Genomic DNA, 14,295 nt, shown 5'->3' on the forward strand with positions numbered 1-14,295 from the left:
CGCCCCCTGGCCGTGTGGAGGAGTCAGTGTTACTGCTGCTGCTGCGGAGTAAACGGAAACTAGCATTAAAAAAAATAAATAAAAAATGTTGTTGATTGTTCCTTGATCTCTGCATTTTGAATGGGCTTTTCGGTTTTCTTAGCAAACAAATCAAACACTAGCTTTAAAATTGTGTGACGTAAAATGTCATTTCTCATGAAGACACACAAATACTGGGAGAATCAGTACACTGTGAATATTATGAAAATTAAAACTGAAAATATTTCACAGTGATCCACAAATGTAATCCTTTGAACATACTTGGTCTTACTAATAAACACCTTTAGACGGATAAAGCCAGATAAACTCAAAACCTAAAAACTTATTTAAAGAAATGTTTTCATGAAGTTCACATCTTTTTTCTTTCTTTCCATTTTCGGATTAAACCTTTAAACATTTAAGTCTTTATCTAATGTCTGTATCTAATGTCAAGAGTATATTAAATACAAACTAACGCCATCTTTATTCAATCCATTGTACGAGGACACATGATAATCCTCTTAAAATACCAATAGCTATGTTTCCATAGATGTATTTTTAATAATGCGACTTTGCCTCACCAAATCATACGACTGGATAATTGGACCGTTAACTAGATAACTGGCTCAGAAAAGCAAGAACGGCGGCGAGCGAGACGCGCCAGTTTCCCCGAAAGTGACGATCTTGTTCTCTTGGACACACGGGATGGAAACGGTGCTTTGTCCGCAAATGTTTTATGCGATATTCCAAGATAAATTCGCAACTTAGATAGACACATAGCTAATGTTTAGAACTAATAATAATCACTGCGATCCCTTTTCTATTTAGCTCTTTGTTTTCTCATAATACATGAAACTTCCTTTTTCAAATTCACACCGATCACGTTGTAACTATCCAAAAACATCCAGTTTACACCATCTATTGTCATCTGACCCTTTACTGGACCACAATGGAAATAAGCGTTTTCCCCTCCCTTGTGTTATCGATGTACTTGAATGTGCAGCGTACGTTATTATGCTCGATAAACTCATCTCTGAAATCCTTATCTCCTTTTTCCCCCCTATTTGGAACTAGTCTTCTGTTTGTACCGTCCTAAACACCTTCCTTCTGGACATGTAGAGCATATACTGAATTTAAAAAAAAAAAAAAAAAAGACAAAATGATTAATTATAATTTATTTATTTATTTTTTAAATACAATGTTTGATTTAAGCGAACTCCTCCTGAAATCAACCAATAAGTAAGTAAATTGATTTTGTCACAAAAATGAAATTCTAGCCGTTTTCTAACCGGAGCAATTTGGCACCCTGTGTAGTGCACTACATGTCCAAAAGGGAGACAAAGTTCTCTGGCAAATCAGTAGTGAAATGTGTGTAACCTTTACTGCTGCTTGGCTCTGTGTGTGTGTGTGTGTGTGTGTGTGTGTGTATGCGTCTGTGAAAGTATGCAATTGATTTGATCAGTGAAAATCAAGTCATTACTTTAAACAAAAACACATGCGCACGGTGCATTTTTATCCTGTTATTTATTTATTTCCCCGCTGTACTGCGCAGCGCGGCCCCTCCAGCTTCTGATGCCATATGGGGCCTGATTACCAGGACAGGGGCTTTAAAGCATGATTAGGACGCCTATTAATAATGCGAGGGCACACGGCCAGGGAAAACAAGAGGAGAGCTGAAACAAATCACCACAAACACACACACACACACACACAAACTTTACCGCTTCAAGCAGAGTCATATAAACCCACACACACACACACACACACGGTTAAAAAACAGGGCTTGGTGCCAGCTCGCCCCTGCAACCTCCAAAACAATCATCTAAAAGTTTTAGCTGTGGATGGGCGCATCTCAAACTGAATGTTCAAGTGCACTGCTAATGTAGGAGTGAGTCGGCTCTGGAGCTTGCGCAATAGATATCAGTTTATTCATTATGTAGCGCGCAAACATCCCAAACAACCTACTGGACATACAGTGCACTACGTAGGGTCTTTTCATGTCCCTGTTAGACATATAGTGCACTAATTAGTGTATGAGAAACTGATTTCTGTCATTTACTACTTTAACCAGCGCTAATTTCATTTGTTTATGTAAATTAGTGCTGGTTATGCAGGTATGAGTTTAGTTACTTAGCTACAATATTTTTTAAGATCTCGGAGATAAAGGGGAGGGGGGTGGGGGTGGTATTGGATTATAATTTGAGCACTCACAAGCATCAATGTTTTTATAAGTCTTAGTTTTACGGTTTTAGGTAAATCATAATGCTAAGGGAGGAGTTTCTTCATCGAACCAGGATGTGAACAGCTTCTGTTCCAGTGCTGCTCGGTGACGCTGCCTCGTTTTAATGCACGACTTAGGGAACATTTTTTGCTAATTCATGCTGACCGAGTGCAGCCTGTGGCATGCGGGTTTGATGTGGATTCTTCTTGAAGTATCTTAAGTGTAAACATATTAAAGAGATTGACGACGAAACGCACACACGCACACAATCGGTGACAAAAAACACACATGTTTACGGGGCGCGTCGTTAAATTGGCCACATCAAAATCAAAAGTGGTTTAATGGTTAGAAGAGAAAAATGCTTTGGAAAGAATAAGAGCAGGCCACAGGCACATGGTGGATGTGTCTCTGTGTGTGTGTGTGTGTGTGTGTGTGAAAGTACATTCAGCTGTTAAGTCCATGTAGGAACGTGTTGCAGTAGAATGCCATTACAGCCACGTAGTCCATCTGAACATCTGCGTTTGTAATAAAGAGTGTAATTCTAACACGCAAATAATAGAAAAAGTGTGTGTACATTTTTAGAAAGTGACAGATTTCTGGGTAGCGGGTCAGAGCCATACACTAGAGGGCAGTGATACCTCGAGAACCTGCAGTGAAAGGAATAAACCAAGCAAACCAAGGTCTTGTCCCAATATTGTCTTTAGCACGCCTTTGTGTACTTGCCCTTGGCTTTTCCCCTTTGGGGAATCCCAGACATCATCTCAAGGGTTTCAACATCTTTCATTACTGTATCAGTATCAGAACTTGCCCAGAAATCACCGCCACCTTACGCAAGTTTAGTTTTGATTAAAAAAAAAAAGTTGAGAATTACTAGCGAAATGTGCTTACCTGTCCACTCGTTCAAAACGGTAGGTGCCTGGATGAGCGAAACTAAACCGGAGATTTATCTGTTAATGTAATAAGTCACTGCCTATTTCCTGCTTATAATTACCATTTACAAATTCTTTCTCAAGTTTATGCTAGTTCATGCTGACATTTAAGGTCAGGTGCTCGCTAAATTGCTAAAAGTGTGAGCTGCTAATGCAGAACGTAAGAGCTTGCTAATATCTGACTTATATTGTATTTAAGTTCTAGCTTAAGGCTGAAACAGCTAAAGCATTTTACCACATGGCAAAATGTTGGCGCAGATAATGGCGTACAGCTAAGCGGCTAATTTGTGGCCAAATTCTCACATCGTTAATGTTTCTAGCTTTCTAAAAGAAAACTTTCCTCAAAAGTTAGCCAAGCTGGTCTACTAACAGTTAATGCTAATCATCGCTAAGTTTAATGCTTGCCAAGGGGCCGCTTGTTAAGTCTTGCTAATACTGTAAGCGCCGTATAAAATGTTTTGCTAACGTCTTTGGTAACATAATAAGGTAAAGCCGGATTCTTGCTAATATTTGTACATGACAGCTGATGGATGTGTGTTACTTTCCTCTGCTAGCGAGAGAGACGATACGACTCTGTACAGAGCGTGAAGGTTCAGTTACGTTATTCTTCACTGTCGAGGTCAAGAACGAGGGTGCTCCTGTCCTGCTGAAGAAAAAAAAAAAAATTGTAAAACTTCTACAAAAATGTAAGATTAATAAAGAAAAGCAGCTGGTCGTGTTATTTTCCAAGCAGGAAAAAGTTCTTTTGTTTCACTGCTATTGTTACGCTGCGCAGTAACGGACAGCAGGAGACGGAACATAACCTACCTGCAGAGGCATGTCTAACACACACACACAGACACACACACACACAGATGAATAGGACGTTGTATTAAATGAAGGACGATGTTTAACGATGTGTGCTGTGTGTAATCCATGACTGACATCTCCTTCACTTTTTTAAAAAAACCAAAAACCTATTTTTTAATAACCCGAGTCTGTAAAGAAGAAAAACACACGCACGCTCGCTCACATTCACGCTGAAACACACACACACACACACACACACACACACACACACACATGTAAGACACATCATTTAAAACCCTCAGGCTGAATCCATAAATTTTTTCTCGCTAACTAATCCAAACACTCGACTGTGTTTCAGAGCGAGGACACGAAAATATCGTCGATTTCAATCATCCAAAGTGTCAAAAGTTCAAATTATCTTCAAAATCTTAATGATTAAACGATTACGGTGCTTTAAAAAAAAAAAAAGAAAGAAGAAAAAAAGACAAAGTACTCTTTTGTTTTTAATCAGTGCTAATGTTCTTCGAGGGCTTGGATTTAGCATCGGTTCTTCTTCGTTTCAAAGCCAAACACACTAACTTCAAACTGAAAAATAATGACGTCTTTCATAGTCTTCAAAGCTGTTTTGTCGGCCGTAGTTAGCATGAAACAAATGCGGTTTTTTTTCTCACGCTAACGTCTTGATAATTCACAAAACCTTACGTTCTGACTAATGAAGAAGAGCTTGTCGATATCGCGCTAATAACTTTATGTGAAATTCTTGCTAATAACCTTAGATTTCTTTCTAATATACGTTAAGGTCTTATACAAATTTATGTCCTATTCTTGCTATTTAAAGTTAGCGCTAGGTTCTTGCTAACACCTCATTAAGGCTCTTGCTCGTAAAAGCTATCTAAAATACACTTAGCGAATACCTTTTGGGACGGTAACGCTAAAATCGCGCGTATAATCACTTCCCAGGTTCTTTCTAATATAAACTCTGACGTATGTCTCGCTAATGAACGTCTCGCTAATACGCTGCCGTGAATATCGCGCTGATGTATAAATGAAGAGCGCATTTTTAATAACGTGTGAGGATCTGCTAATATGTTTTTACTCTGTTCCTGCCCATATCGTGCTACATTCATGCTAGTTCTTGCTAATACAGTAGTTAAAACCAAGTTGTAGCTAATATACAAACGCTGTCAATATCTTGCAGGAGTTTTTGTAAACAAGGCGTTTTGCTCGGTTCTTACGTCACGTATGTTAATGCTAATATCTTGATATGAAGAAACAACATCTTAATGGCTGACGTCCTGGGGCCAGGTCTAGCTTGATATGTAACACATCGCTGACATGGGCAACTGGGCTTTTTGATATCTTGCTAACATGTGGGAGAATGCTAGCATCTTGCTAATATATGAAACTTTGATAATATCATGCTAAGAGGCTGCTAATATCTTGCTTATACTGAAATATATAAGGTCTTGCTAATCATTTGCTAATATATACATTTAGAAGGTGTTCTTGCTAATATCAGTGAGTGATGTTACTAATATAGGAGCTTTCTGGTATCTTCTAAGGTTCACACACACACACACACACACACACACACACACACGTGCGGCGTATGAGGTTTTTTTAAGTACAAAGTCAACACGAGATGTTTCATTTCTTCTCTCTGCTGGACCTCCATCATTCAATCTCTCTCGCTCTGGCTTTGCTTTCTCGATTAGCTCTCCTCTCGTCTTCTTCTTCTTCTTCTTCTTCTCCTCCACCACTCCGTCGCTCCTGTCCTTCAGGCCTCCCCTTCAGCTGGAGTGTGTGATGAACAGAAAGGCAGGAGATGAAGCAATAACACTCCGCTCGGCGTCTCTGCGTGACTCGTGTTTGTCTTCCACTTCTCTCCCGCGACGGAACGATTCTCTTTCTCCTCTTTTTCATTTCGCCTTGTTTTACTTGAGTTCGGCTGAAACGTGGGAAATCGGGCCGAAACGTCCATCATACAAAAATCCCTTAACTCAAACTGAAAGTTATGTCAAACCACAAATAATTCGATGATTTAATTTCATTCTGATATTGATGCAATAACGGGGATTATTAAACTGAAATATATATATATATATAAATATAAAACACAAGCAGCGTAAACACACGCAAGACCTCACACACTGCCGAGTTCTGCGTCCTGATTGGTCGTCAGGTGTTGATTAATTCTCTACAACAGCAGCTCTGACAGTAGCGCAGGTTTATGCTAATGCGCTCGTTCTGATACGTTATCGTTTCCATAGTAACGGCTCGTACAGCGCATTTAACACAGGAGGACACAGCCTTCATGTGGTTCTAATCTCATTCACGATGATCGACGTTGACGTTTTTGACTTTCACCGATTTATCCGGTATCAGATCTGTAACTCGGTCTCCATGACGATCACAGCTGTCACGTCGGTCACGGTTTATAAACGAACGTCTCGTCTCGGTGGAACCGATGGACTGATGAGGAGGCCAGAGGTGAAGAAAAGCACGCAGACGCTGAGCCCACTTCCTCTCAGCGGAACCTCAGTGTGGACTTCAGGAGGACAAGTTACCCAGAATGCTTTGCTGTGACCTGACACCCGTACCCTTAACAGTGTTTCTTTAAGAGTTGTCACTCTGGAGGAAGGATTCCAATGCATGTGGAACCCTTTTTAGGAATGTAGGAACTCAACGAACCCTTAAAGAACCCATGAAGAACCCTTTTCTGAAAAGTGTGTTCATTAGCTGAGCAGTTAAGGTTCCTTGGTTGTCCATTGTGGAGAAACTCTTAATAGTTCTATGTAGAACTCAACAGTGGAAGGTTTTCCTATCAGAAAGGGTTCCGATCTGAGCAGAACCCTTTTATTTTAAGCTAAAACCCCTTAATAATAGAGTGAAACCTTAAAGAACCCATTTGCAGAACCTTTTTTTTCTCCCAAAAATGCAGGGTCTACACGTTCCTTCAGTTCTTCCTCAACAAAATGTCCCCAATCCCAATCCAAGTAGAACCCTTTTAAAAAGCATAGCACACTTAATTATCCAACGAACCTTTCAAGAACGCTCGAACCCTTTTCCCAAAGAGTGTGTGCGGGTAAGTGTGCGCTACAAACTCCAAAGAATTCCTCACTGTTTTCCGCTTAATATCTAGAACCTTTCGGGAGTCGATCAATCGTAGCTTCTTGGTAGCTGGTAGGGTTCTTGAATGGTTCTTTAAGGGATTATTGGATAAATAAGAGTTCTTCGCTTCCAAAAAAAAAAGCGGCCTATTTGAAACCATTTCTGACAGAAGAACACCTTGTTACGGGGTCAAAGGGATAACCGAAGAACCCTGAAGGTTTCTAAATGTTCTAAGAGTGTACACCTGAGTATGCTACAAGTACAAGTAAAGAACCCATGATTATCCAAAGAACTAAACTCTTCAGTGCTACGTAGAACCCTACACCTGAGTGTTTCCCCTTCAGAACACGTTCCAGTCTGTGTAGAACACCTTTTTTTTTTTTTTAAAAGCTGAGAATACTTAATTATCTCTTGAAGAACCCTTTTTCCCCAGAAGAGCGAGTGTATTAACTGGGTAAGTGTGTGCTACAGATTGTTGCTCATTATTTTCATCTTTATACCTAGAACCTGACAGGAGTTTAACAGTTAGCTTCCTGGCACTTAAGATACAGGGTTCTTCAGGGGTTCTACTACCGGATAATTGCAGGTTCTTATCTTCCAAGAAGGTTCTACTTTGAACTTTTCGTGATATATTGATAAATGAAATGTAAGGAATGTGTCAGTATCACTCAGAAGCCTGCGGTGTTAATAAACGTCTTGCGGGGTGTGTGTGTGTGTGTGTGTGTGTGTGTGTGTGTGTGTGTTTCAGCAGGGTGTGTTCGTGCTCCCCGTGATCGAGCCGCAGTAATAACAATAACAAAACCTTTAACAAAGGGTCCAGTGTATCGGGACGAAACCTGTGGCGGCGCTCTGTCCATCAACTCGGCTCGTCTTGTTTTGGGAAAGAAAGTCACACTCTCCTGTGTCTTTGGTCTTCTCTCTCTCTCTCTCTCTCTCTCTCTCTCTCTCTCTCTCTCACACACACACACACATTCATTTCCTCCACTAGATGTCCTCGTCACCTCGAGCAGCTCTCAGTGAAACAGAACCCGTGTCATGTTTCTAAGAGAACGTGAGAAATCAGGAGACTTTATACACATCAGCGTTATTGCTGACGATCTTGAGTCGTATCGAAACCAAGCGACGGCGCTGAATTCGCAGCGGTTTCCCTTCCCGCAGGACACCCAGAGGACCGAACAGGGATGTGTGGGCGGAGCTAGATACATAGGAGTCGCCCATTTTGTTCGCGTTCACATTTCTTACCACGTTAAAAACACACCATCTTCGAATTTCTGCAAGTGCAAAATGGCTTCCCGCACATCAAGCAGGGAAATTAGCAAACAAGGAAGAAGTTCTAAAATAAAAGAGTATTACAGTATTCATAATTTACGCAGCCTACGTTAACAAACAAAAAAAAACAGCTAATTTTCAATGGAAAATCCAACCAACCTCCAAAGCGTCTATCGAATGAACGCGCTTTAAGAGCTCACGTCAGCAAGAACGCAGCCCGAAGTCATCGACTTTTGAACAAGAGCCGCTAGGGGGCGGAGCAACTGTTCGCAACGTGACACGAGCGAGACGCGTTGATGTTTATGCAAATGAGAAGCGACGTGATTGGGCCACTACGAATAGTTAGAATGGAACGGGCCAGTTGTGGAATATTTTTCACGTTTTTTTTGGTATTCGTACAGTTGGAGGTTTACGTAAGTGGCATTCGTAAGTATTCGCTTCAGCTTGGGAACACAGCACCGCCTGGAGGATCCCGTGAAGAGGAACGTTGCATGGATTCAGTTTACACCCAACTGACTTCCCGTATGATCGTTTTAATCACACCCCTTCGTTAGCGCCATGTGGTTATCGTACTAGCTTGGCGCTAAGACCACGGCAGAGTGTCAGCAAAGCGAAGAGAAGACTCCCACAGTGTAGAGCTCTCTGAGCGACGTGACGCCAAAACGTCGCTGTTTGAAGATACCACTTTTAAAAAGATTCTCCTCCGTTTAAATTACGGACCAGTAAACTTAACGGTCCTAATAATCACACGCCGATTTTTCTTTTTCTTTCCTATTAGTCTGGCGTATTAGACTCTCGCTGCTGCGACCGACTTGCTCCAAAGTGCAAACCTCCATCTTCTCACATCTGAATCGAGTGAAGGGAGGGTTCAAGGCTGACGTCGTGCACATGGTGGAGCTCTTCAAAGCCGCGAGGCAGCGAGATGGCTGCGTATAAAACGCTTTTAAAGCGTGTATATATATTTTTTACGAGCGACGTGGTCCTCTTTGCTTTAATTTGAAGTGTGCACCTGTTCATTAATGAGTTCTTCTCTCCCTTCATCGCTCCATCGCTCCATCGCTCTCTCCTGCAGTTTTAACACCTTCTTCTGGAGGACCAGGTGCGGAGGAGATTTCAGCAGTGACCGTGCCAGTCACACATATACACACACACTCACATACACACACACACTCACACACACACTCACACAGAGGAAATCTGGGAACATGTTTTAATCATGAGCAGCTGATCGGTTCAGTATGAGTGAGTGTGTGTGTTTCGGGTCAGGTTTGGATTAAAGTAGTATGGTGTGTGTGTGTGTGTGTGTGTGTGTGTGTGTGTGTGTGTGTGTGTGTGAGACAGAGAGAGAGAGAGAGAATTGAAGCTAATAATAGTTACGGTGGAAAATTCAGCCTCACTGCTGTTTAACAAGAGGTTTTTTTTCTCCCTGCACCTGTTTTGCCGAAAACGTAAACAATGCCGATTTCATTAGAGGCTAAAGAGCTTTTTACGAGGCTGAATCATCGTCGTCGCCCAGAACGCTCAGCGCTAATGCCTTCCTTCACCCTCCAAACATTTACAGCCGGCAGCTGGAGCTCACGTGATATTCATCTCGGCTCCTGGCGGCTCGGCTCTCCCGCTCCGTCTACTGCGTCGCACCGGATTAACATCTCCACACCGTCGCAGTGTAAACATTCCCCAAAGTCCTCTTCCTGTTCTCTGGGTTCCACCTGATGGCAGGTGTGTGTGTGTGTGTATGTGTGTGTGTGTAAGTGGGAATGAAACATGGAGAGAAGTGAAGTGCCATGAGCATCGCCTTCACAAACACCAGGCGGTTTGTATCCCACGAGGTTTGGTTACGAAGGGAATGGAAATGCTAGCAGACATGTTTATGCGTCTAACAGTAAAAGTGAGTTAATTGTAGATAAGAACTAAAGCTGTGAGTGCAGAACACACACCACAGGATTCGTCCGAGGAATCAGGAGACAGTCGTCTGGATCGGTTTACTTTACGGTGTCATGTGCACTGAGAAAATGAACAATCACTTGCTTTGCGCACTAGTGTGAACTTGGGTGGGGACAGGAGGAGGAGCTTATAGATCTCAGAGTGGCAGGAGGAGGAGCTTATATACCTCAGAGTGGCAGGAGGAGGAGCTTATAGACAGAGTGGCAGGAGGAGGAGCTTATAGACCTCAGAGTGGCAGGAGGAGGAGCTTATAGACCTCAGACTGGCAGAAGGAGGAGCTTATAGACCTCAGAGTGGCAGGAGGAGGAAGTTATAGACCTCAGAGTGGCAGGAGGAGGAGCTTATAGACCTCAGAGTGGCAGGAGGAGGAGCTTATAGACCTCAGACTGGCAGAAGGAGGAGCTTATAGACCTCAGAATGGCAGGAGGAAGAAGTTATAAACCTCAGACTGGCAGGAGGAGGAGCTTATAGACCTCAGACTGGCAGAAGGAGGAGCTTATAGACCTCAGAGTGGCAGGAGGAGGAGCTTATAGACCTCAGACTGGCAGAAGGAGGAGCTTATAGACCTCAGAGTGGCAGGAGGAGGAAGTTATAGACCTCAGAATGGCAGGAGGAAGAAGATATAAACCTCAGACTGGCAGGAGGAGGAGCTTATAGACCTCAGACTGGCAGAAGGAGGAGCTTATAGACCTTAGAGTGGCAGGAGGAGGAGCTTATAGACCTCAGACTGGCAGAAGGAGGAGCTTATAGACCTCAGACTGGCAGAAGGAGGAGCTTATAGACCTCAGAGTGGCAGGGGGTGGAGCTTAAAGACCTCAGAGTGGCGGAAAGAGGAGATGATAGACCTCAGAGTGGCAGGGTGGGTGTAGCTTATAAACCTTGGAGTGGCAGGGGGTGGAGCTTATAGACCTCTCAGTGGCAGTGTGTGGAGCCTATAGAGCTCAAACTGGCAGAAGGAGGAGCTTATAGACCTCAGAGCGGTAGGACAAGGAGCTTGTAGAACTCGGGATGACAGGAGAAAGCTCTTGTAGGCCTCAGGATGGAATGAGGAGGTGATTTTAGGTCTCAGGATGGAATGAGGAGGAGCTTGTAGGCCTCTGGATGACAGGGGGAGGAGCTTGTAGGCCTCAGGATGAAAGAGGTGGAGTTTGTAGGCCTCAGGAAGGAATGAGGAGGATTAAAATGGGAGCAGGGACTTTTAGACCTGAGAAACAGGATCTAGGGCTCATAAACTCCTGGAGTAGAGTGTGAATGGAAGCAGAAGCAATTTCACTTATGATGGATGATTTATCCAGATGTTCACAATCATATTTCTATACTCTAGCTTTGGACACATGCTGGATGTAAAGCAAAAAAAAAAAGGTGTTCCAGCCTCCATATTTCACCTCCATGTTTTATGAGAGTCTGGGACCACCGGTGGTTTACTGGCATGGAGCCAAACTGCCAAATCACTTCAGGACATTTTTTAATGACTCGTCAGACTGAACACCACCGCTACACACCACCGCTACACACCACCGCTACACACCACCGCTACACACCACCGCTACACTCTACCGCTACACTCTACCGCTACACACCACCGCTACACACCACCGCTACACTCTACCGCTACACACCACCGCTACACTCCACCGCTACACTCCACGGCTACACACCACCGCTACACACCACCGCTACACTCTACCGCTACACACCACCGCTACACACCACCGCTACACACCACCGCCACCGCTACACACCACCGCTACACACCACCGCTACACTCTACCGCTACACACCACCGCTACACTCCACCGCTACACACCACCGCAACACACCACCGCTACACACCACCGCTACACACCACCGCAACACACCACCGCTACACACCACCGCTACACTCTACCGCTACACACCACCGCTACACACCACCGCTACACACCACCGCTACACACCACCGCTACACACCACCGCTACACTCTACCGCTACACACCACCGCTACACTCCACCGCTACACACCACCGCTACACTCTACCGCTACATACCACCGTTACACACCACCGCTACACACCACCGTTACACACCACCGCTACACACCACCGCTACACTCTACCGCTACACACCACCGCTACACTCTACGGCTACACACCACCGCCACACACCACCGTCACACTCCACCGCCACACTCCACCGCCACACACCACCGCCACACACCACCGTTACACACCACCGCTACACACCACCGCTACACTCTACCGCTACACACCACCGCTACACTCTACCGCTACACACCACCACTACACACAACTGCTACACACTACTACTATTAACACACACTACTACTACTACGCAAAAAAAAAATAGCTAAATAGCTAGCTAGCGTTGGCGCTAAGTAGTATCTCACTGTAAAATACTGGATTAAATTGTAGCTAAAGATTAAGTGCAGAACCTGGCCAGCTCTGCATGGGGTTTTCAGAGGAACGTGATGATATCTGGAAAAGAAGAGCGCTTCAGTCGCTACACCGATGATGTCACCGTGTTTAAACAGGATGCTGTCACCGTGGTGTGTTTAGCATGTGTATGAAATCAAGCTAGCGACTTTATTCTCCTCTCCACGTGAACACATTCTTCACATATCCATAAAAAAACAGCAGCTGGGATTTTCAAACAAACAGTTTAAAAAAAAAAAACAACAACAACCGCTAACGTCAGTAAGCGTATAAATATCTCAGGTCTGCAGAACAGACAGGCCTCAGATTAACACGTGCACGAGTGTTTTCGTGTTTAGTGACCGGTACGCCGTGTTTTTTTATTTGTTTTGCTTCGTTTGCTTCAGTTCACAGAGACGCAGGAACATCTGCAGGCCAAGTGTGTGCAGGACGCTAATGCTAATTAATGCTAGCACTGCCGACCAGATCCCTTCTGATGATCACTTCCTGTTAGCTTATGCTACAAAAAAAAAATAGGTCAATGGATAGATTTTTTTAAAAAGCAGACAGTTCACTTTCATTTATTTTTGCTGTTAACTGGAAAAGAAATTAAGTTGTACAGGGCAGGAGCTTTAAATGTATTTAACTAAAATTATTTATGTTATACGTCACACACAAACTGCCTCCTGTGTGTGTGTGTGTGTGTGTGTGTTTTTTTTTTCAGTCTGCAGGCCCTGTTCACATTCCCCAACGGTGTCTGTACTAATTTACGAGTGTGTTAAAGTCCTCCAGCACAGCTTTCGTACATTTCTAACGATAATGGCTCGTAAAAAGCCGCCGAAGCCCCTGGGAAATTTCAGCACGTTGTTTACTGGGACGTGTTACAGGGGACTAAACAGGTGTTGCTAATCATTTTTTAAAAACACACTGTGATCGGCAATCCTGCTAGCTTCTCGCTTTCTATCGATTTAGCGTGCTAGCTGGTTAGAAATGTCAGGCGTGACGTTGAAGCGCGAGCATTTTACACAGTAATCTCGTGAATTTGTGTTCATGCTCAAGTTGTGAGAACAATATGATTACAGAGCACGAGCTAGCTAAGGCCTAACAGGTTTATCAGCTAGCAGATCTTTCATACAGGCTAACGCAAAGACACAGCGACGATAAAAAAGGCACGGAAATGTCGGGAACGTCAACATTTCCCTCAGATATGTGGATAAATTACTGAAAAAAAGATTGCACATGACAAAAAATAAACTGTAATTAAGTTTAGCAACGGCGGCTAATATTTAATACAGGACAGTCACTGAGTCGTTCTAAATGGCGAAAACTGATTCCATTCAACATGAATGTTTATGTCTGCGTCAGTTTCTATCGATTTAGCACGCTAGCGGGTTAGAAACAGGAGTAAACGTCGGTTTATGACGTATAATCCAACAGATATGATGACGATGATGATGATGATGTAGCGGTTCAAACACGCTTAACGTTCAACACTGCGTACGTTTAAACCCCTATGTGTGTTTTGTCCCCCAGGTTTCTCGCCTGTACTGCTATAAAATCGGAGAGGATTCGCCTGTAGTAGAGGGGGCGGCACATTGCTAA

At 43.5% G+C, this 14,295-nt stretch overlaps 1 protein-coding gene across 1 annotated transcript; it reads left to right on the forward strand.

Moving 5' to 3' along the window:
- Positions 1-11,749: 11,749 nt before the first annotated feature.
- Positions 11,750-14,295, forward strand: LOC128630536 (uncharacterized). Its single transcript, XM_053678983.1, has 2 exons — positions 11,750-12,547; positions 14,227-14,295. The coding sequence occupies exons 1-2, from the start codon at positions 11,750-11,752 to the stop codon at positions 14,293-14,295; spliced, it is 867 nt and encodes a 288-aa protein (XP_053534958.1).

The sequence above is a fragment of the Ictalurus punctatus genome, chromosome 3 (assembly GCF_001660625.3).
Source record: "Ictalurus punctatus breed USDA103 chromosome 3, Coco_2.0, whole genome shotgun sequence".
In the NCBI taxonomy this organism is placed as follows: domain Eukaryota; kingdom Metazoa; phylum Chordata; class Actinopteri; order Siluriformes; family Ictaluridae; genus Ictalurus; species Ictalurus punctatus.